Source organism: Chiloscyllium plagiosum, unplaced genomic scaffold (assembly GCF_037043375.1).
Source record: "Chiloscyllium plagiosum isolate Xiang-an unplaced genomic scaffold, Cpla_swu_hap1 HiC_scaffold_2, whole genome shotgun sequence".
Classification (NCBI taxonomy): Eukaryota; Metazoa; Chordata; class Chondrichthyes; order Orectolobiformes; family Hemiscylliidae; genus Chiloscyllium; species Chiloscyllium plagiosum.
Window position 1 is genome coordinate 149,794,743 of NW_028270140.1, and position 24,050 is coordinate 149,818,792.

Sequence of the window (24,050 nt, forward strand, 5' to 3'; positions counted from 1 at the left end):
AATGGAATCCCAAAGGCCAAAGTTGCAAAATATGCCATTTCTCTTCAGTGTTGAATTTTAATTAGTCTGACCAGATCCAGATAGTAATCGATCTCTCTCTCTGCTGTTTCTGTATGCTAATGTGAGGCCCTTTTGAGAAACTCGCAGAACCATATGGCATCGATAAAGGCCATTTCGATTATCATGTTTGTGTCAGTTCTTTGCAAGAGCTCTACAATTAGTCCCACTCCGCTCCTGTTCCCCAAAGCCCAGCAGATATTTCTTGTTCAAGCATTTGAGGCGGCACAGTGGCTCAGTGGTTAGCACTGCTGCCTCATCGCACCAAGGATCCGGGTTCGATCCCAGCTTTGGGTGACTGTGTGGGTTTGCTCTGGTTTCCTTCTGCTATCTGCTATGTGCAGGTTAGGTGGATTGGCCATGCTAAATTACCCATTGTGTCCTGGGATGTGCAGGTTAGGTGGATTGGCCATGCTAAATTGCCCATTGTGTCCAAGGATGTGTAGGTTAGGTGGATTAGCCGTAGGAAATAAAAGGTTCCAGGGAAAGGGTGAGGGGTTGGTCTTGGGGGAATGCTGTTTGGAGGGTCAGTGTGGACTCAATGGGCTGAATGGCCTGTTTCCACACTGTAGGCAGATAGGAGAGTGGGTGTTCTGTGGGAGGTAGCATTGCAGAAGTCCCATCTATAAAGAGATGCGCTTGAGGAGTAGTGAGAGCCCACTGTTCCCAATCTACCCTCTCAGCATCTTCCATGACCTCTATCATCAAGGACAAGGGTAACAGATACATTGAAACACATTCCCCTTCGGTTCACTCACCATCCAATATTGCCATTCCCTCATTGTTCCTACAGCACATGGACTACAGAGCCTCCAGAAGTCAGTTTGCCTCCACCTTCTCAAGGGAAATTAGAGATGTGTAATAAATGTTGGCTCAACCAGTGCTGTTCATATTCTATGAATGAAGTTAAAAATCCACCTCCCTATATTTCAGTCAGAAATCAGGTGGTATCAGTTCCTGTGCTCTGTCCTCACTTCTTCAGAATTATGTGCCATCCTTCCCTATGCCCCATATCTTTGTGAACTCTTCCGATTAAAGGGAGCTGTATCAAAACATTTTCTTCAGTTTATATGTTTCGGCTGAGAGATCTTGATCAAAATCTAGTTGAATTAGATGATTTCCTGCTCTTTACTGTCATAGAGTTAAAGGCTTTATGGAAATGAAGAGGGCAGATGTTGGTCAGCATTTTAAAGTTATCTCTGAGTTGAGAAACAAATTCCAAGGAAGTCACGTTTCAGGATGTGTTTGGAGAACAGCTGGAAGGTGAATCCTGAGTCAGCAGAGTGACCTCCTACAGTAGGATTTCAGTGTCTCCCCACTATACAAATCTTGTCCGAATGCTGGTCATCAACTGAATGGACAAAGTTGTTCCCTCTGATTGGATAGATTTCTGAAGGAATCACCATGTGACATTTCTCCCACCACTCAACCTCATCTCTACTCCTGCTATTGGTTACCCAATATCCTTCAACCACTTGACTTCTCACAGCCAATCAGAATGTGAATGTAATTTTGGGTCGGTGATCCTTGACCACCAAAGTCAAATATTTTCTGATATCTTTAAAACTGACAAACAAAAATGTTCAACTTTTGGAAAGAACTTTTAATGCCCCTGTGACTTTTCTCCTGAGTTTACTCACAGTTACATCCTGGAAGTTAACTGTGAATCCCTGGAGATTCTGGAAGATTCTGTGGGGGGGTGGAGACAACCGCAGATCTTCAGTGTCCCAGTAGCAATCCTTAAAAGACAAAAAGACACTGTACCAAGTAAAGGTTTGTTTCTTGTTCCAGATTCACAAGATCAAGTCGACATATGTAGACGGTCTCCTTGCCTGTATGAAGAAGGTAATTTCATTATTGTAGCTAGTGTTAAACCGAACTGGGCTGGTGTGCTGGTACCATTCAAATAACCGTGTTGGCAGGTGGCTGGTACCAGAAGTTAACCGAGATTAATCTGAACTGTAATTATAAAATTCTAGAAAGTAGACCAAGTAAAAAATTTGGTGTTTCCTGATCATCTGAATTTCAATCTTTTTTCCTCTCAATTTCCCTCACTCCTATTTACTTCCTATCCTTTTACTCACCTCCCCTTCCCTTCCCCAAATTTCCCCTTTCCTCCCCTCAATTTCCCCTTCCCACCTTGATTCCCCGATCTCCCTTCCCTTTCCCTCCCCTCCTTTCCTCGATCTCCCTTCTCCTTCCCTCCCGATCTCCCGTCCAGTGCTGACATGCTGTGTACATTGGCACAGCATGCCGAGCAGCTATTTAACGGTGGAAGTGCCCATTGCAAAAGAGCAATTCTGTCCCCAACATGTAGCTACCTGTCCATTTTGAAGGTGGACACTGCAAAACAGTGGCAGCAGCAGCCCCTGGCCAGTCCACTCCCAACTAGGCAGCATGGTCAATTAACAGTCTATTCCATTCCATTCTCCAGTTTCTCTGTCTCCAGTACATCATTCTGATGATGCATCTTCTCACTCCTTACTTCCAACTACACTTCATCTTTTCTCAACTGAGGAATCACACCCAACTGGGGTTGAAAGGGCCCTCAACTGTGAGTGACTCACTTTTGCATTTCTGCCCTCACCCCTTCCGCTCCCTTCTGGAGGTCCACCCCCACCAGCCCAGAGTTCACAGGATTTTTCCATTGCCATCTCTAACATGACACCACCACCAAACACATTTCTCCTTCCCTCCCCTGTCTGCAAGGGATGTAATAGTTTAGCTCTTCCTTGTCCAAATCTTCAAACACCGTCTCAGGGTGAAGCAGTGATTTACTTCTCTCCATCTAGGCTACTGTATTTGATGCTCAGGGTGCAGTCTCCTCTGTTGGTATCTGGTTAATCAGATTGCTAAAAAAAAAAAAGGACTTTGGATGCTGGAGATCCAAAACAAACAAAACAAATTACTGGAGAAACTCAGCCGGTCTGGCAGCATCTGTGGAGTGAAAACGGTTAACCTTTCGAGTCCATTGATCCTTCTTCAGAGGCTGAAAACAGGACAACCATGTGAAGAAGGGTCACTTGGACTCAAAATGTTAACTCGATTTTCTCTGCTAGACCTGTTGAGTTTCTCCAGTAATTGATTAAAGCACAAGTTTGTTATGTTTGCTTTTTCTCAGTTGGGACTAGAACCCAGGCCTCTCGGTCCAGGGGTGTGGACACTGAGTCCGGGAAAGCCCCATTGTTACGTTTGCGACTCTAAAAGAAACAGGTGGTGGCTGTGATTTGTCTTAACTCATCGAATTGGGGAACAACTGTGTCACTGGGTATGGGATGGGAAGGCTGAGACTAAGGAAGTCGATAAACTCTGTCCACAAAAGAAAAGATACATTAGATTACTTACAGTGTGGAAACAGGCCCTTCGGCCCAACAAGTCCACACCGACCCGCCGAAGCGCAACCCACCCATACCCCTACATTTACCCCTTTACCTAACACTACGGGCAATTTAGCATGGCCAATTCACCTGACCTGCACATCTTTGGACTGTGGGAGGAAACCGGAGCACCCGGAGGAAACCCACGCAGACACGGGGAGAACGTGCAAACTCCACACAGTCAGTCGCCTGAGGCGGGAATTGAACCCGGGTCTCTGGCGCTGTGAGGCAGCAGTGCTAACCACTGTGCCACCGTGCCGCCCAAAATGATCTGATGCAGTGGCCTTCCCTAAAGCAATGCATGTGAAATGAAAACAGAAATCGCTGGAAACACTCAGCAGGTCTGGCAGCAAATGTGAAGCGAAATTTCAAATCCAGTGACCCTTCTTCACATTGTTGATCTCAGTTCTGAATAAGGGTCACCGGACCCAAAACATTAACTCTGATTTCTCTTCACAGTTGCTGTCAGACCTGCTGAGCTTTTCCAGCAATTTCTGTTATTGAAAAGATACATGTGTCTTGGTTTCATCTCACCAATCGGCTTGGATTCTATTAAATCCTCTTATAAGAGTGACCAAATGTTGACTTAGAATCACAGAATCCCTACAGAATGGAAGCAGACCATTCAGCCCATCATGTCCACACCAACCTTCCGAAGAGCATTCCACCCAAACACATGCCTCTACCCTATAATCCTGCATTTCCCATCGCCAATCCACCTGACCTGCACATCTTTGGACTGTGGGAGTAAATCAGAACACCTGGAGAAGACCCACGCAGACACGGGGAGAATGTGCAAACTCCACAGAGACAGTCACCTGAGGCTGGAATCAAACCTGGGTTTTTGGTGCTGTGAGGCAGTAGTGCTAACCACTGAACCACCGTGCCGACTTGGTGAACACTTTGCAGAGTGCCACTGTTCAGTCTGAGAGTGTGATCCTGACCTTGCAGCTAATTGCCATTTCAATACACCACCATGCTGCCATGCACACATCTCTGTCCTCAGTGTGCTGCAGTGTTTCAGTGAAGTCCTGCACAAGCTGGACCAACAACATCCATTTAGACATTACACAGTCTTCTGGTCTCAACATTTGAGTTCAACATCTTCAGGCTATGAATGCTGTGCTCCAATATGATTTTTTTCTCTCTTGCAGTGTTTCTATGGTGTTTTCATGTTTTTGCTTTCAGTTGGTGCTGGCCCTTATTCTCGTATTATCCCCTCCACATTGTCCTTTCATTACGATCATTACTACTGCCAGAAATGACTGCCAGACTATTCAGACCCTTTGGCATTTTGGTAACCCACCAACACACTAAAACAGCAGCTAATGAACTTGAAAGACCCTATACAGACAACAGGCAAAACTAATGTCATTTACAAAATACTGTGCAAGAACTGTAACAAACACTACATTGGACAAACAGGCAGAAAACTAGCCACCAGGATACATATACATCAACGAGCCACAAAACAACATGACCCACTCTCACTAGTATCCTTACATACAGATAAGGAAGGACACCACTTTGACTGGGACAACACATCCATCCTTGGACAAGTCAAACAAAGACGTGGATGAGAATTTCTAGAAGCATAGCATTTCAACCGGAACTCAATCAACAAACACATTGATTTGGACCTGATTTACCATCCCCTGAGAAAAAGAACAGGAAATGACATCACCAACCCAAAGAAACCCAAACACATAAATAGGAAGCAGGAATCATCAGCAGTGCTTTGCCCAGAGGCTCACTGAAGATGTTACCTAGTAGGGTGATGAAACGTCTGGAAATAAACCTTCCAGCTCAGCCAGCAAAGCGACATCTAGATCATTATTACTCTCTTTACCTTTTGTTCCATGCCTCCTTTGATATCTAATCTTACTGGTGAGCTCTGTCCAAGGTGGGAGGTGAATTTCATACACATACTCAAAGGAGCAGACTTGATAGTTGCTCTGAAAGCCTGAATATTTAAAATTAAGCATTGAATCATAGGTAGGTGCAGCACCAAAACATTTCGTAACTACTCTGGATTATTGAGAGATCTGACCAATTCATTCCAACTTCATTGTCTTTTCCCATATCCTTGCAGGTTTCCCTTTTTATTCCCTTTTAGAACTTCTAATTCCCTTTTAGAAGTTACTATTGAATCTGCTTCGACAACCCTTCCACTTAATGCATTGCAGAATTAAAGAATGAATAACACAGTAAAATACAGTGAAAAGCTTCATCTGCCACCACAATCGAGGACAATTTTGAATAAACAAAACAAATAACTGAAAGAGTGTCCCTCTTCATTCTGCTGCTTCCACCATGAGTCCTGAGCCAGCTCACCAATGTAAGAGTTGCCACTCTTCAGGTGACATCTCTTCGTCGCTGTCACCCCCCTCACCGACAGGCCAACAATACCGGCTCCCATTCTGGAACCACATTCGCCACGCAGCCAGGGGCCCCTGGCTCTGCTGCCACCACTGCATTGCGGATAACCTGGCTCTGGGCCTACCACAGCCAGGCGCTGCTGCAGCTGCCTTGCTGATAATGAGGAGTCCCCGCTCCGGGCCTACCACAGCCAGGGGCTGTTGCAGCTGCCTTGCTGGTAACGAGGAGTCCCCACTCCGGGCCTACCACAGTCAGGAATCCTTGGCTCTGTTGAAGCTGCTGCCTCGCCATACCTGAAGTCCTTGCTTGCTGGCCTATACAGTGACAGCCATGTCCACGAATAAGTAGATTAAAAAAGAATTAAATATTAACTAGCTGTACAAAGTATGTTTAATTTCATCTCCTGTGCAGTTGTTTGCCAATTCATGTAAATCCCTGTCCTCTAATTACAGATTGTTATGCTGCTGGAGACCATTTGATCCACTGACTCTTCATTGGCTCTCTAGATGAGCATTACAACTTAGTCCCAATCTCCTTCCTTTTTCCAAAATCCCTGCATATTGTCTTTATTCAAATAATCATCGAGTAACTTCCTGAGTGCCTAGATTAAACCTGCTCTGACCACATTTCCAGGAAGTGAATTCCAGAGCCTAAGTACTTGCTGTATGGTTTTTATTTTCACATTACATTTGCTTATTATGTAAATTATTTTAAAATTGTGTCTCCTTTTGTTGTTATCCTATTATTTTTATCCTTTAATGAATGTCTCTTCATCTACTGTCTCATCCATCTCACGATTTTGGAAACTTCTATCAAATCTCCTCTTAGCCTTCTTCTCTTCAAGGAAAACAGTCCCAACTGCTCCAATCTTCTTAAATTGAAGTTTCTCAACACTGGAACCATTCTTCTCACCGTCTTCTGCACCCACCTCCCTGCATTCCCTTCCTTCCTTCCAGAACTATACGCAATACTCCAACTGAGGTCTAACTAGTGTCTTAAGCAAGTTCAACATGAGACCATAAGAAATAGGAACTGGAGTAGGCAGTTAGGCCCCTTGAGCATGCTCCACCATTCAATAGGATCGTGGCTGATCTCGCATTACTCCCTCCACTTTCCTGCCTTTTCCTGATAAGACTTGATTCCCTGACGGATTAGAAATCTCTCTCTCTCTTTCTCAGACTTAAATATACACAAGGACTCTGCTCCTCCCTTCCGCTGTCTGTGGCAAGGAGTTCCAAAGATTCACAACCTTCTAAGATTAGATTAGATTAGATCCCCTACAGTGTGGAAACAGGCCCTTCGGCCCAACCAGTCCACACCGACCCTCTGAAGGGTAACCCACCCAGACCCATTTCCCCTCTGACTAATGCACCTAACACTATGGGCAATTTAGCATGGCCAATTCACCTGACCTGCACATCTTTGGATTATGGGAGGAAAACGGAGCACCCGGAGGAAACTCATGCAGACACAGGGAGAATGTGCAAACTCCACACAGACAGTTGCCTGAGGCGGGAATCGAACCTGGGACCCTGGTGCTGTGAGGCAGAGTGTTAACTACTGAGCCACCGTACCACCCTTCTGAGAGAAGACATTCCTCCTCATCTCTGTCTTATTTTGGTGCTCCTTTATTTTAATACTATGCCTCTGGTCTTGGACTCTCCCATGTGGGGAAATATCCTCTCAGCATTACCTCCTTGCTCTTGTACTCTATGCCCTTAATAGTGAAGTCTGGAATGCTACGTGCTTTTTACCTGCTCTCCCCACCTGTCCTGACACTTTTATTGCCTAATGCATATATTCTGACAACATTCTGGCAATAATACTGAAGAACTGTGCTTTCTGTGCTGAACTTTCTGTGACCTGAGCTGTTCTAGTACAGCTACAATGCCAGCATCAACTGGACAATGTGGAACATTGCCCAGATATGTCCTGTACACAAAAAATAGGGCAGTAATTGGTCGGGTCAGATTTGTCCTATCAGTTTACTCTCAATCATCAGGAAAGTGATGGAAAGTGTTATCAACAGGGCGATCACTAACAAACCTTTGCCTGAGAAGCTAGTGTCCAATTCACTGAACTATGTTTGTCTTTGAAAAAGTAATTCTTTAGCTGTGATGTATTTTAGAAAGTGTCTTTCAAATTCTTGAAAACAATGTCCATGCAACTTCCTTTTTTTTGTTTACTAAAGTTATTACAGAGGTCCATCTTTAGTTTAAAAGCATGTTCCAATTGCAATTTTAAAGTTATCAATTTAAATCTGAAAAAACTGTACAGACTACACGTGCGTTGACGTGAACTGCAAAGAAAATTTGGAATTTGGAGAAGAGATTAATGAATCATTAGCCTCTTGTGTGTTCTGATGAAAGGTGACCAACTTAACTTTGTTCATCTCTTCAGAGATGCTGCCAGACCTGCAGAGTAATCCAGCATTTTCTTTCTTTCAGATTTCCCATTCTGCAGTCCTTTGCTTTCTTTCCTCCCACTTTTCTCCCTGTAGAGATGCTGACTCATCTATTTGTGTTCCAATGTTTTCTCGATTATTACTTTTCTGGCAGCAGCAGATTTGTTCTCATTTGTTTAATGATTAGTGTCTCGTTAGCTGTTACATTCCTTTCCTCAAGATTTCTTGGCTTCATTATATGCAGGGTTTTGTCTCCCCTACGTGGAATCAGACTGGTACTGTCAGTGGGAGACTGTCAGCTAAACATCCGGTAAGTGTTTTCATCCTGTGTTTTGTGTTTTTTTCTGCAATGGGTCTGTGTGGGTCATAACTGAGTAAATTAGTCTCTTGACTGCAGAGAGAGTTGTACAAGTGCTAAGTGTCAATGTCATTGGTAAATATCCTATCAAAATAAATCAGTCCCTTGTTATTAGGGTTTTGATGAGTGGCCAGAGGATGAGACATGTTTCACTGTATACAGAGAATGTCTCAATAGATTACCGTGTATCTGGAAGAGGAGGATATGAAAAGGGACACCTATAAATCTCTTCTTCGGTTCATTTGCGTAGATCTGCAGTTGTGGATTACCAGTGGATTTAAGTGTTTGGGATTTATTCATCAATAAGGATAATTACTAAGGACAGCCCTCTCACGGGCCTCAGGCCTACAAATTCCAACAAGATGAAAGAGCAAACAGGTCTGTGCTTTCTCGGTCACCTAGTTAAGACTACGGGCCATGATGAACATCCCCATCCCGGTGAAACAAACGCTGACTATATGCGTGGTATGGTTTCACAGCTAACTCAGAAAGCTCATGCTACAGACATAAGAATGTATGATCATACAAATTAGGAGCAGAAATATGCCATTTGGCGCCTTTTGGGGAGTGGGGGGGCAGCGATGGCCTGGTGGTATTATTGACTGTTAATCTAGAGACTCAGGTAATATTCTGGGCACCTAGGTTTGAATCCCTCTATGGCAGATGGTGGAATTTGAATTCAATAAAAATCTGGAATTAAGAGTCTAACGATGACCATGAAAACATTGTCAATTTCAGAAAAACCCATCTGGTTCACTACTATTCTCCAGGGAAGGAGACTGCTGTCTTTACCTGGTCAGGCCTATATGAGACTCCAGCCCCATAGCCATGTGGTTGACTCCTAACTGCCCTCTTGAAAGGCCCAGCTAGCAATACCCTCATCCCATCAATCAATGCCTTCCAAAAAAGATTGTGGCTGATCAGATTGTGTTTTGAATTCCATATTTTCATCCCACGATAACCTTTCATTCTGCTGCCTGACTTTTTTAAAAAAAGACTAATAGACTGTCATTAATGACCAGTGCCTTCTGAGGCAGAGAGTTGCAAACTCATGCAACCCTGGATGAAAAGAAAATCCTGTCAGCTCTGGCCTGAAGGTGCAATCCTAATTTTAAAAGCACCTCCTCATGCTTGACTCACCCGTGATTTTTAAGACCGTTCAGGATTGCTGGCTCAGCAACAATGATGCTACGCAGTGGGCTGCTGCATGTGTTGGTGCTTTCTTAGTGTTTAAGAAGAACAGAACATTGATGTAATAGTCATTAAGGGGTTGACTATGTACTAGCATCTGTCATGTTTTCTTTACATATATGTGTACACCAAGCTTTGATTTATATATATGTGAAATAGGCTTATTAAATTTGATTGGATAGGATATTGATCTCATATTATTGTCATGGCTTTAAGCTGTTATGAACTGAGCTACAATAAAACTCCATTAGCGTTGTCTCAATTCATTTAGCTTTCCTGTCAATAGGATTAATGTTCCAGTCTATTGTGATTTATTTGCAGTGAGGGTAGTGAAGTAATCTCCCATCTCCAATGCAGCATAGTGATCAATGAAAACTGATGTTTTCTGGCCATAACTACTCTGCCCCTCGTTGAATCCTTTAATTGTGGTTTTTGAAAGTATTTGTGCTGCTTTTGAGTGTTTTCAAATTAGTAATCTTTTTAGGATAGGCTTAGCTGCTGGAGGATGCTGCTAGCAGCTGTGGTTTAGTTGCTAGATTCTTTCCTCAATGGCACGAGACTCTGGGTTTAGGCACCATTCACTTGAGTCAAATGTTTAAACTCCAGTCAGGCCTGTCTTGCATGTACTTTCTGTCCTTCCCCACTTCCTGCTCGACAATGCAGGTCCTTACCTTTATGTCCTAAGAGCTGATAGTAATCTGCTAGAGACTGAAAGGGCTTAGACAATCAAATAGGAACCCAAATGATGCTTCCACTTGTGGGTCAGTTCAAAATACGAGGCACTGTTTTAAAATTATGTGTCACCTTTTTTAGGACAGGTATGAGTTTTTCCTGAGTTTGGAACTCTGTCTCACTAGGGGGTGGAGACACATTGGTAAAAACAATGACTGCAGATGCTGGAAACCAGATTCTGGATCAGTGGTGCTGGAAGAGCACAGCAATTCAGGCAGCATCCGAGGACAGGCAAAATCGACGTTTCGGGCAAAAGCCCTTCATCAGGAATAAAGGCAGTGAGCCTGAAGCGTGGAGAGATAAGCTAGAGGAGGGTGGGGGTGGGGATAGAGTAGCATAGAGTACAATAGGTCAGTGGGGAAGGAGATGAAGGTGATAGGTCAGGGAGGAGAGGGTGGAGTGGATAGGTGGAAAAGGAGCTGGGCAGGTCGGACAAGTCCGGACAAGTCAGGGGATCGAGTTGCTGGAGGTTAGAAACTAGGATGAGGTGGGGGAAGGGGAAATGAGGAAACTGTTGAAATCCACATTGATGCCCTGGGGTTGAAGTGTTCAGAGGCGGAAGATGAGGCGTTCTTCCTCCAGGCGTCTGGTGGTGAGGGAGCGGCGGTGGAGGAGGCCCAGCACCTCCATATCCTCGGCAGAGTGGGAGGGGGAGTTGAAATGTTGAGCCACGGGGCGATTTGGTTGATTGGTGCGGGTGTCTCGGAGATGTTCCCTAAAGCGCTCTGCTAGGAGGCGCCCAGTCTCCCCAATGTAGAGGAGACCGCATCGGGAGCAACGGATACAATAGATATTAGTGGATGTGCAGGTAAAACTTTGATGGATGTGGAAGGCTCCTTTAGGGCCTTGGATGGAGGTGAGGGAGGAGGTGTGGGCACAGGTTTTACAGTTCCTGTGGTGGCAGGGGAAAGTGCCAGGATGGGAGGGTGGGTCGTAGGGGGGCGTGGACCTGACCAGGTAGTCACGGAGGGAATGGTCTTTGCAGAAGGCGGAAAGGGGTGGGGAGGGAAATATACCCCTTAACTATTTCTAAGGCGGAGCTGGATAGATTCTTGTTAGGTCGGTATCCAGTCACTAAGTCACCCTTTATTTCCTTGTGCACAGTACACTAGCTGTGGCCAGCAAGTTTGGAATCAGTCCCTAAAGTGAGGAGATTGAGAATTCCCTGTTTACTTTAACAAAATTTTTAAAAACAATACCGTTTACAGAAAATTAACATTAATAGCTGTATACAGAGAAACAGAAATTTACAAGGGAGAGGAATGACAAAGCCAGGCCCCAAACCTCACCGTTCAACCAGTTTTGGGGAAAATGAGGTCAAACCTCAAATCCCACTTTCAGTCATCACAAAACACTAACAAATACATAAGTACATAGAATACAGACACCTCGCCCTCCCACCCCCCCAACCACAAAGCAACCTTCCTGTCCCTCCCACCTTCCAGCTCTCAGTCCGTCCTGACACATCTTCCGGCTACCTCTACAACAGCCCGTCCTGTTGCCCAAACCCCCTAGGGCAACAGCAATCAGGACGGCCTACCCACTTTCCGGTTTCCCTAACCACCCGTCGCACCTTCCAGCCACCTTTAGGACAGTCTGCACCGGTACCTGCCTGGGGTAACAGCGCGGAGGACGGCCTACCCATGTTCTGGCTCTCAGTCTGCACTTTCTGGCTCTTGCCCACTCCAACACGCCATCTGCCCTGTGGACCGAACCGACACCTTCCAGCCACCTAGGTCAGCCCATCCCCTTCCCTGGGATGACAGTGTGCAGGGCAGCCCACAAGCCTTCTGGCTCTCGGGCGTGCCGCCACACCTTCCAACCGCCTCTAGCGCAGCCCATCTTGATTACCAGTTCATAGGATGGGCTGCCCGTCCTCCAGTTCTCGTGGTGACAGCTTTCAGAAAGACCTATGAACCTCCCAGCTCACAGAGATGCCTGCTAGACCCAGAGACAGAGGACAGTGCAGGTGATAACCCCAACAAACAACAAGACAGTCAATTACCAACAAACACAGTCCTTTCTGGTACAGAGTTTATTACCATAAACAGTTCTCTTCAAAGTATTGAGTCCATTCCAGTATACAAAGTGCATTGCCAGAAATAGAGTCCACTTCGATCTTCAGAGTCCATTGCTAAAAACAGAGTCCACAACAGAGACAGCAAATGCACACCCCACAGCACACACACAGGTGTTCAGTCTCCATCCACAGTCCTGGCCCATCCGGAGAGAACCTTTGGATACAGAACTGTCTCAAAGGTAGAAGACAAAGGGTTGGTTTTTCAGACTGGAGGCCTGTGACCAGTGGAGTACCATAAGGATCAGTGCTGGGTTCTCTACTCTTCGTCATTTATATAAATGATTTGGATGTGAGCATAAGAGGTATGGTTGGTAAGTTTGCAGATGAAACAAAAATTGGAGGTATAGTGGACAGCGAAGAAGGTTACCTCAGATTACAACAGGATTGTGATCAGATGGACCAATGGGCTGAGAAGTGGCAGATGGAGTTTAATTCAGATAAATGCGAGGTGCTGCATTTTAGGAAAACAAATCTTAGCAGGTCTTACCATTAAGTGTTTAAGGTCCTAGGGAGTGTTGCTGAACAATATAGTTAATTACCAAGAACAGTCCTCAAAATATATAGAGTCCATTCCCAGGAATGGAGTCCACTCCAGTTTATGAGGTGCATTGTCCGAAGTGGAGTCCACTCCAAATTGTAGAGTCCACTCCCAAAGGCAGCATAAACATACCCCACAGCACACAGGTGCTCAGTCTCCATGGAGTTTTGGCACATCCTTGGAGAGCCAGCGTCACTCACAGGAACACAGTACATTTTAAAAGGTGCAGTTAACTCACAGGGGTTTTTGGTCCACTCCTGAAGGCAAGATCTTCTCCAGAACTCCAGGATACAGCAAGTGCTCACCTCCCAGCACACACACAGCTGTTCAATCTACAGAGGCCCAGTCCCAGGGCTAGGCCTCCCCACAGAAACAGCTCCTCTGGTAAAATGTATGTCTTCCACAAGGGCTCAGTCCAAAACACCAAAAACAGTGCAGACACATACAAAAAACAAAAGAAACTAGAGTCCAAGGGCTAAGTCCTACCACAAAATTAACATTTTTTTTCTCCTGTTTTGAGGAAAGGATAGAGTAATACAGGCTGTAACTAGCCAGTGAAACAACAATTCCCTAATGAGAACTGAGCTACACCTGAAACACATTATGTGCATCAGGAATTTAACAATCAGTCCTCACTAAAAGGAATGCCAGTTAACAAACTGACTAAATAATTCAGCTAGTTCAGAAATCAGGTTTTCCCTCCAAAAAAAAGGGGAAGCAGAAACTAACGTACTGACTATAGCACCAGCCAGCACATAGAGGTCTTCAGTTTAGGGGACTGACTGAATCCTGTTTTTTTTTCCTGTTTTATTAAACAAATTACAAAACACATTTAACATTTACAGCTGTATACAACAGCAATTTTACAAGGGAGAGGAGCAGCAAAGCTAGGCCCTGTTCAACCAGTTTAGAGGGAATGGAGGACAAACCATAAATCCCAGTTTCAAATATAAAAAGACAGCAACAATGACCTTTATACATAAGACAATCCAGTTACATAAGAAGAGTGCAGACAATACAGACCCGGCAAGCTCCCAACCCTCCCACCTTCCGGCCACTCTAAGGCAGCCCGCCCCTACGCTCGATCCACCCCATGCCCCTTCCAGTTCTTGGTCCGCCCTGACACACCGTTCGACCACCTCTGGGGCAGCCTGCCCCGGTACCTGCCCGGGGTGACAGCGCTGATGACAGCTACCCGCCTTCTGGCTCTCGGTCTGCCCCTACGTACCATTGGGCTCTCACCCACCCCGATGCACTGTCCAGCCAGTGGGCTATCCTGGCACACCTTCCGGCCACCTCTAGGACAGCCCGTCCCCTTCCCTGGGACGATAGCGTGCAGGGTAGCCCACAAGCCTTCCAGATCTCAGCTCGCCCCTACGCACGTTCTGGCGCTCAGCTGCTCTGACACCTTTCGACCACCTCTAGGACAGCCCGTCCCGATTACCCCTTCTCAGGACGACAGTGCTCAGAACGGCCTACCCACCATCTGGCTCTCGGGGCGACTGGCATCAGGGTGGCCTACCCACCCTCCGGCTTTTGGGACAGCCTACCAACCTTCAGGTTCACAGAATGGCCTACCCACCCTCCGGCTCTTGGGGTGACAGCTTTCAGGACGACCCATGAGCCTCCCAGCTCACAGCAAGGCCTGCCAGACCCAGGGACACGCAAGACAGTGCAGGTGATAGACCCAGGAAACACCACAACACAGTTAATGACCAAAGAGAGTCCTTTCTGGTACGCAGTTCAAATCTGTACAGTCTTCAAAATATAGAATCCATTTCCAGGATGAGTCTACTCCAGTATACAATGTGCATTGTCAGAAATAGAGTCCACTCCAAACTGCAGAGTCCGCAACCAAGGGCAGAGTTCACTCCTGAAGGCAGCAAATACACACCCCACAACACACAGGTGTTCAGTCTCCATGGAGTCCTGGCGCATCCTTGGAAAACCAGGCCCACTCACAGGAACAGTACATTGTACAGGTGCAGTTAACTCACAGGAGTTTGGTCTACTCCTGAAGGAAAGGTGTCCTCCCAAACTCCAGGATACAGCAAGTGCTCACCTCCCAGCGCGCACATACACACAGGTGTTCAATCTTCAGAGGTCCAGTCCCTGGACTAGGCCTCCCCACAGGAGGACAATGGAGGGAATGTCCTCCATTCCCTGGTAAAATGTATGTCTTCCACAAGGGCTCAGTCCAAACACCAATAAAAAGTGAAGACACATACAAAAAAACACAGAAAACTACAGTCCAAGGGCTATACCCTACCACAAAATTAACATTTTCTGAGAAAAGAGTAACACACAGGCTGTAACCAGCCAGTGAAACAACAATTCCCTAATGAGAACGGAGCTACACCTGAAACACATTATGTGCATCAGGAATTTAACAATCAGTCCTCACTAAAAGGAATGCCAGTTAACAAACTGACTAAATAATTCAGCCAGTTCAGAAATCAGGTTTTCCCTCTCCAAAAAAAAGGGGAAGCAGAAACTAACGTACTGACTGTAGCACCAGCCAGCACAGAGTCAGTCCCCTAAACTGAGAAGACCCCTGAATCCTGTTTTTTTTTCCTGTTTTATTAAACAAATTACAAAACACATTTAACATTTACAGCTGTATACAACAGCAATTTTACAAGGGAGAGGAGCAGTAAAGCCAGGCCCCAAACCCTACCGTTCAACCAGTTTACAGGGAGATGAGGGCAAACCTCAAATCCCGAATCCCCTGTTTATCGCTGTCAGCCAGGGATCCCTGACTGGCTCAGGTTAACAGGCCTAATTAGGGATCTCATAGTCAATAAGGTTCATCAACTTTCAATCACTACAGCAACAGAATCCAAGATTATCATGGTAAATGTGAATGTGGTGTTCAAGCAGATCATCATTGAACTTATTGAAGGGCAGAGCAGTCTCAAAGAGCTGAATGGTCTATTTTGCATCTTTGTATGTAACCCCTAACCAAATCATTCAGTTTAAATCAGTATCTGTTTGTAGAGCCACAAATGTTAATACGCACTCCCCTGTACAATCACACATTTAATGAACAATTAACAGAGAGGCATCCCTCCTGTCTCAATGGGATAGATTGGATGCTTGCCAGTGGTGCTACTGAAACTCCCTGTTGGAGCTAACAGCCCCTCCTGGTGATGCAGGCAGACCTCATTTTGGGAAACAGGAAGGAGCTGCCTTCCCAACAAGTGAGAAAGATGCCTAGTTTCCCATCTGGGTAATCGCAGTAACGTGCCTGTCTGGTTTAGTGGATGGGGTGACCTCCAATTTCCCCAATTTGGGGGCACTCAGAGGCATGGGTCGCCTCTAAGGTCTTGCTAGCCCTTTCACAGGACAGAATGGCATCAATCATATATTCATGTATCCAGAATCACATGTGGGCCAGACGTGATGGCAGATTTCCATCACCGAAGGACATTAGTGAATTAGATGATTTTTAATGACAATTGAAAGTAGCCTTATAATGAGGTCGAGCTTCCAGTTACAGATTTGATAAATTAGCTGAATTTAAATGTCATCGGCTGTTATGGTGAGATTTGAACATTTGCCCTCTGAGTATTTGCCTGGGTCTGTGGGTTACTATTCCAGTTGCTATCCGGACTGATACCAGATAATGGCCTTGACTTAGAGTCAGATAGCATGGAAACAGACCATTTGGCCCAAATCATCCATGTTGACCAGGCCTCCTGAGCTAGTCCCAATTGCCTACATTTGGCCTGTATCCCTCTAAACCTTTTCTATCATGTACCTATTCAAATGTCTTTTAAATATTGTAATTGTACTCACCTCTACCACTTCCTCCGGCAGCTCATTCTGTATATGCACCATAGTCTGCGTGCAAATATTGCCCCTCTGGTCAAACAACAAAGAACATTACAGCTCAGGAACAGGCCCTTCGTCCCTCCAAGCCTGCATCAATCTAGATCCTCTATCTAAACCTGTCGCCTATTTTCTAAGGACCTGTATCCGTCTGCCCTCTGTCCGTTCATGTATTTGTCTAGATACATCTTAAATGATTCTATCGTGCCCATCTCTACCACCTCCACTGGCAACACGTTCCAGGCACCCACCACCTTCTCCCTTTTAAATCTTTCCCCTCTCATCTTAAACCTTTGCTCTCTAGTTTTGGACACCCCTATCCTGGGGAAAAGACGTTGGCTATTCACCCTATCCATGCCCCTCATGATTTTATAAACCTCCATAAGGTCAGCCCTCAGCCTGGCAACACTCCAGGTAAAAAAGTCCCAGCCCATCCAGTCTCGGTAACATTCTTGTGAGTCTTACTTGCACCCTTTACACTTTACTAACATCCTTCCTGTAGCAGGGTGATCAGAATTGTACACTGTACCCTTTCTGTGCTGGGATCTCCTGGTGCCACCTGGACATCAGCGTAGAGTGTTCCCCTCAGACCTGGAGAGATGGCTATTTCCCTGAAGCACACACACAGTGTTTGCTGCAGATATGGTTGGCACACGGTACAGGTGTGAGATTGACAGTGCGACACATCCTCACTTCCTCGACTGATGGATGACTGCTGACAACCGGGATGAGCTGCCTGGCTTCCTGAAGAAGGGCTTATGCCCGAAACGTCGATTCTCCTGTTCCTTGGATGCTGCCTGACCTGCTGCGCTTTTCCAGCAACACATTTTCAGCTTCAAAGAACAACAAAGAACAAAAAATCAGTATAAGCACAGGAACAGGCCCTTTGGCCCACCAACACTGCACGGACCCGTGGCGCCTTTCTGAACAAAAGAAGTTTTGTCTCTACATTGTCCGTATCCCTCCATTCCCTGCCTATTGATGTATCTGTCAAATTCCTATTCCTAAACATTGCTATTGTATCTGCCTCCACCATCTCCTCTGGCAGTCCATTCCAGGCACTTAATATCTTCGGTGTAAAACAACTTGCCTCTCACATCTTCTTTTAACTTAACCCCTTTTTACCTTAAATGTATGTCCCTGAGTAATTGACATTTGTACTCTGGGAAAAGACTCTGCCTATCCATCCTATCCATTGCCTCTCAAAATTTTGTGAACTTCTACAAGGCTGCCCCTCATCCTTCAACGTTCAAGTGAAAACAAACCAAGTTTGTCCAATCTTTCTTCGTAGCTAATTCCCTCCAAGCCAGGGAACGTCCTGGTAAACCATTTCTGTACCCTCTCCAGAGCTTCCACATTCTTCTCATAGTGTGACCAGAACTGTACGCAAAATTTTAAATGTGGCCTAACTAAAGTTCTATGCACCCACAACATGACTTACCAATTTTTATACTCTATGCCCTGACTAATGAAGGCACGCATTGCCCTATGCCTTCTTGACCACCTTATCCACTTACATCGCCACTTTCAGGGAACTATACGCCTCGATCCCTCTGTATGTTGATGCCACTAAGGGTTCTGTCATTTACTTGGAGATAGTGAGGACTGCAGAGTTGATAAAATGTGGAGCTGGAAAAAGCACAGCAGGTCGAGCAGCATCACAAGAGCAGGAGGGTCCTGCCTGAAACGCTGACTCTCCTGCTCTCCTGATGCTGCTTGAGTTACTGTGCTTTTTCCAGCTCCACGTTTTATCAATTCTGCCATTTAGTGTATAGAATTGTATCGGTGCAATGTGGGTAATGTGAGCCTTCAAACTTTAGATGAGGGGCCAAAGTGCAATAAGAAAAGGCAAGGCAAAGGCTGCTGTGAGCCTGCAGTTAGGCACATTGTGAGTGAGCATCAAGAGTGAGTGAGCAGCCCTGGGCTGTAGCCTGGTCCATTCTGTGAGTTGAGTGCCTCTCCCTGCACAGACCATCTCCTTGCAGCGGCATTGCAGTGAAAAGCCATAAGACCATAAAATGTAGGAGCAGACATTAGGCCATTCAGCCCATTGAGTCCGCTCTGCCTTTCAATCATGGCTGATAAGTTTCTCAACCCCATTTTCTCGCATTCTCCCCATAACCCTTGATAGGATTAGATTATTTTAGATTACTTACAGTGTGGAAACAGGCCCTTCGGCCCAACAAGTCCACACCGACCCTCTGAAGAGCAACCCACCCAGACCCATTCCCCTACATTTACCCCTTCACCTAACACTACGGGCAATTTAGCATGGCCAATTCACCTAACCTGCACATCTTTGGACTGTGGAAGGAATCCGGAGCACCTGGAGGAAACCCACGCAGACACGGGGAGAATGTGCAAATTCCACACAGACGGCTGCCTGAGGTGGGAATGACCCTTGATCCCCTTGATACTTAAGAATCTATCTATCTATCGAAAGTATACTCAATGAATTGGCCTCCACAGCCTTTTGTAGCAATGAATTCCATAGATTCAAAACTCTCTGGCTGAAGAAGTTTTTCATATCTCCTTTTTAAGAGTTCTTCCCTTTACTCTAAGGCTGTGCCCTCAGGTCCCAGTTTCTCCTACCAATGGAAACATCTTCCCAACATCTACACTGTTTCAATTAGATCCCCCCTCATCCTTCTAAACTCCAAATATAAACCCAGAGTCCTTAAATGTTCCTCATGTGTTAAGCTTTTCATTCCTGGGACCATTCTCGTGAACCTCCTCTGAACATGCTCCAGGGCCAGTTCATCCTTCCTGAGATATGGGGCCCAAAACTGCACACAATACTCCAAATGTGGTCTGACCAAAGCCTTATAGAGCCTCAGCAGTACTTCCCTGTTTTTATATTCAAGTCCTCTCAAAATAAATGCCATCATTGCATTTACCTTCCTAACTTGACTCAACCTGCAAATCTACCTTGAGAGAATCCTGGATTAGAACTCCCAAGTTTCTTTGCACTTCAGACTTCTGAATTTTCTCCCCATTTAGAAAATAGTCCTTGTGTTGACCTCACAGTTTCCCATGCTCTACTCCACTTCTATGTCCACTTGTTCAAATCCTTCTGCAGCCTCCTCAATGCTACCTGTCCTTCTACCTATCTTTCTACTGTCTGTAAACTTAGCCAGAATGCCCTCAGTTTCTTCATCTAGATCAATAATGAATAAAGTGAAAAGTTGTGGTCCCAAAACTGCAACTGATGGTTGCAGTGTGCTCCAGAGTGCAGCTTCAGTGCAGAAACGTCCTGCCAGTGGACTGGAGATGTGCCATGATGGTGCAGAGAGACTGGCATTTGTAGCATGCACGAAAACATTAATGCTTAGTGCCCAATAGGGCAGCTTGGAGGATCAAAGGCCAATGCCCCGTTCAGATTTTCATCTCAGGAATTTCCAGCATCTAATTTCCTGGTGGTGGGTGGTTGTGATAGAAAACTGAATATTACAGAGGTCTGATTTGCAGTTAATTAGGATGATGACGAGCAATAATCCCCATTTCTCTGTTTCCAAGTAACAAATTCATCTCATTGGCTGGAACCTCGTGGGAGGATTAAACAAGTTTCTCCCAATGTTGAAAAAGGCCTCACTCAATGTACCACATGATTCCTTCAGATTTCTTGCTACAGCCCAAGTTATTTCAGGGCCTGGTACGATTCCACAATACGGTGGTTTCTTTATTCATTTATGGGATGAGTTGTCGCTGGTTAGGCAGCATTTATTACCCATCCCTAATTGCCCAGAGGGCTATTAAGAGTCAATCACTTTACTGTGGGCCTGGAAGCACACGTAGGTCAGGTTATAGAGGACATGGGTTTTTCCTGACAATGGATTCATGGTCATCATGAGACACTTAATTCTGGACTTTCTTTTAATTGAATTCAAACTCCACTATCTACTGCAGCAAGATTTGAACCCCACAATATCACCTGTGTCTCTGGATGAACAGCCTGGCAGTAATGCCATTAGGCCATTTCCCCCTAGAGTTTTTCACCTCTGGTGCCATCATGCAGTTCAAAAGGCAGTTCACCATCAGCTTCTCAAAGCCGTCTTGGGATGGGCAATAAATGCTGGCTCTGCCATCAATGCCCACATCCCACGAGTGAACAAAAACAAAATCTGGTGGAAGAGGGGAGGGGGCAAAGGAAAGTGTTGGCCAACTAGTTACATCTCTCCATGTCTAAGTTGATGCAATTTTTAGATATTAAAGCCATCAGGGGGTATGGAGAGAAATTGGAAATATGGCATTCAGATAGAGAATCCGCCATTATGCTACTGAATGGCACAGCTGGCTTGAAGGGCTGAATGGCCTACTCCTATTTTCTATGTTTCATTCGAGAAAGCATCCTCCAACACATTGAGAGACAATTACATTTCTGAGCAACAGCATATGAGGACATAACACTTCAAAGAGAAATTGTGATTGACATCATCATCAGTGCTCTGTAGTGGATTCAACAAAGCAATGGCTGTGAGTCACACCCTTCCCCAGTGTCAGCTGCCAGGGAAGCTGCATTGTCTATGAGCAATATTTAGCACTCTATGTTCTCAGGTAGGAAGGGAAGAGTAAGAAATTAAAAATGGTCTTTCTGGTGACATTAGTGGCAAGTTTAGGCTGAATCTCTAATGTCTGTCTAACTCTCTCTCTCTCTCTCCCCCTCCCTCCCTCCCTCCCTCTGTCATACATGAAGACCTACACACTCATATGCATGTTCACATAGGTACAGTGTAACACACAATACAGGCACACTGGCACACACTCATTCTGGGACCCATGAATAATCTAAATGCTTGTTCCTCCTAAAACAATAATAATTTAATGGGAGGCTTGCTAAAGCTTTTTTTTTCAAAATCCCCCTGTTTGAAAAGGGAGGTAGAACTTGAACCGAGACCTTCTAACCCAGTTGTACATTGTACCACACGAGCCCATGTTGTAAACATTCGTTGACATTTTTTGATCATCCTTTTCAGAGGCGTTATGACACCTCTGGGGCAGGTGGGTGTTGAATCTTGGCCTACCTGCTTCAGAGTTAGGGATGTTACTGCTGTGCCACATGAGATCCAAGCGTAGTTATCTGTGGGGAATAATCACAGCAAGACTCAAACCAGCACTCTTCAGATAAAATGCTGACTCTTACAGAAGCCATTTACCTTAACCATTCGGCCATGGGGTGACCTTGCTGAGCTTTGTACTTTTTTTGATCAACCTGTTCAGAGATGTTATGACACACCTATGGAATAGATAAGATTTGAACTTGGGCTTCTTGGCTCAGAGATAGAGATGTCACATTTGTGTCACAAGAGTCCTTCACGAAACTTTGTGGTTATTTTAATCAACTAGTCAACTTGTTAATTTTAAATCTGAAATACTTAAATTTTCATTTAATGAAGGTATTAAGGGATGTGGGCCAAAGGCAGGTATATGGAGTTAGGCCACAGATCAGCCATGATCTCATTGAATGGTGGAACAGACTTGAAGGGCTGAATGGTCTACTCCTGTTCCCATGTCCCGACATAGAATCACTACAGTGTGGAAGCGGGCTATTCAACCCATCAAGTCCACACTGACCCTCCAAAGAACATCACACCCAGACCCAACCCCCTACTCTATCCCTGTAATCCTGTGTTTCTCAAGGCTGATCCACCCAGCCTGCACATCTGTGGGCACCAAGGGCAACTTAGTATGATCAATCCACATGTTCATTTTTGAACTGTGGGAAGAAACTGGAGCACCTGGCATGGGAAAAACATGCAAACTCCACACAGAGAGTTGCCTAAGGGTGGAATTGAACCCAGGTCTCTGCCGCTGTGAGGCAGCAGTACTAACCGTTGAGCCGCTATACTGCCCAATGATCTAGCACACATGATGATTAGATTCCCTACTGTGTGGAAACAGGCCCTTCGGCCCAACAAGTCCACACCGACTCTCCAGAGAGTAACCCACCCAGACCCACTTCCCTCTGACCAATGCACCTAACATTATGGACAGTTCAGCATGGCCAATTCACCTGACCTACATATCTTTGGATTATGGGAGGAAACCGGAGCACTCTGAGGAAACTCATACAGACACGGGGAGAATGTGCAAACTCCACACAGACAGTCGCCCAAGGCTGGAATCAAGCCCGGGTCCCTGGCGCTGTGAGGCAGCAGTGCTAACCACTGAGCCACCATGCCGCCCCAACATCTGAAATAGGCGGGACATGAATCTGGGCCTCTTGCCTCAGAGATACGTTCAATAGAACCCTTCAATAGACTCTGTAACATTGGCAAATTGTGGAAATTAAATCGCCTCATTTATCAGATTGTCCCTATTGAGAGAAAACCTATCAGAACTGACAGTCTGAATGAATTGCTATCTGAGAACATTTTGACAATAAAGGAATGTCTTCATTAATGCTTTTTTACTAACAAGCATCAGCTGAACTGAGTTAACGTTCAGCGAGCTCTCAAATCGTGAGCATAGGGAATAGAGAAGTGCAGTGAATCCTGGGAATAAAGGTTTGTCCTCAGTTCAAAGTGCTTGCTGGTTATAGAAACCCGAGCGAGGGTTTTAGACCCCTGTTTTTCCCAGAAATTAGTGCAACTGCAGTGAATTTTACATGGTATGTTTCTGATATGATCACTTTTACCTCCCTCTCAGGCGATTACATGATTTGGGAGGGTGTGGGCAATGGTGCAGATTAGGATTGGGGTAGAAAAGTGGTGAAACATTTAGTGATGGTGCTTTAGCCATTATTCCATTGGCAGGAGGACTTTTCTTGTTGGTCAGTGGAGTCACTAACCCTCCAGGATTGGTCAGGATTCTCCAGGAATTGAAGCCTAGACCATGTGCTGAGATGTTGGTGCTGGGGTCTGGGATGGACCATGTGCTGAGATGTTGGTGCTGGGGTCCGGGATGGACCATGTGCTGAGATGTTGGTGCTGGGGTCCGGGATGGACCATGTGCTGAGATGTTGGTGCTGGGGTCCGGGATGGACCATGTGCTGAGATGTTGTTTCTGGGGTTCGGGATGGACCATGTGCTGAGATGTTGTTTCTGGGGTTCAGGATGGACCATGTGCTGAGTTGTTGGCGTTGGGGTCCAGGATGGACCATTTGT

The 24,050-nt window shown here is 45.5% G+C and overlaps 1 protein-coding gene across 2 annotated transcripts in view; it reads left to right on the forward strand.

Annotated features, from left to right (window-relative positions):
- The first annotated feature begins 8,451 nt into the window (after positions 1 to 8,451).
- Positions 8,452 to 24,050, forward strand: part of LOC148152008 (DNA polymerase nu-like) — a 336,065-nt gene continuing 320,466 nt past the window's right edge. For both annotated transcript variants that reach the window (XM_087993713.1, XM_087993719.1), the window contains exon 1: positions 8,452 to 8,527. In XM_087993713.1, coding sequence (XP_087849839.1) covers positions 8,456 to 8,527 — 72 coding nt within the window. In that variant the 5' untranslated portion in view covers positions 8,452 to 8,455. The remainder of the gene's footprint in view (positions 8,528 to 24,050) is intronic.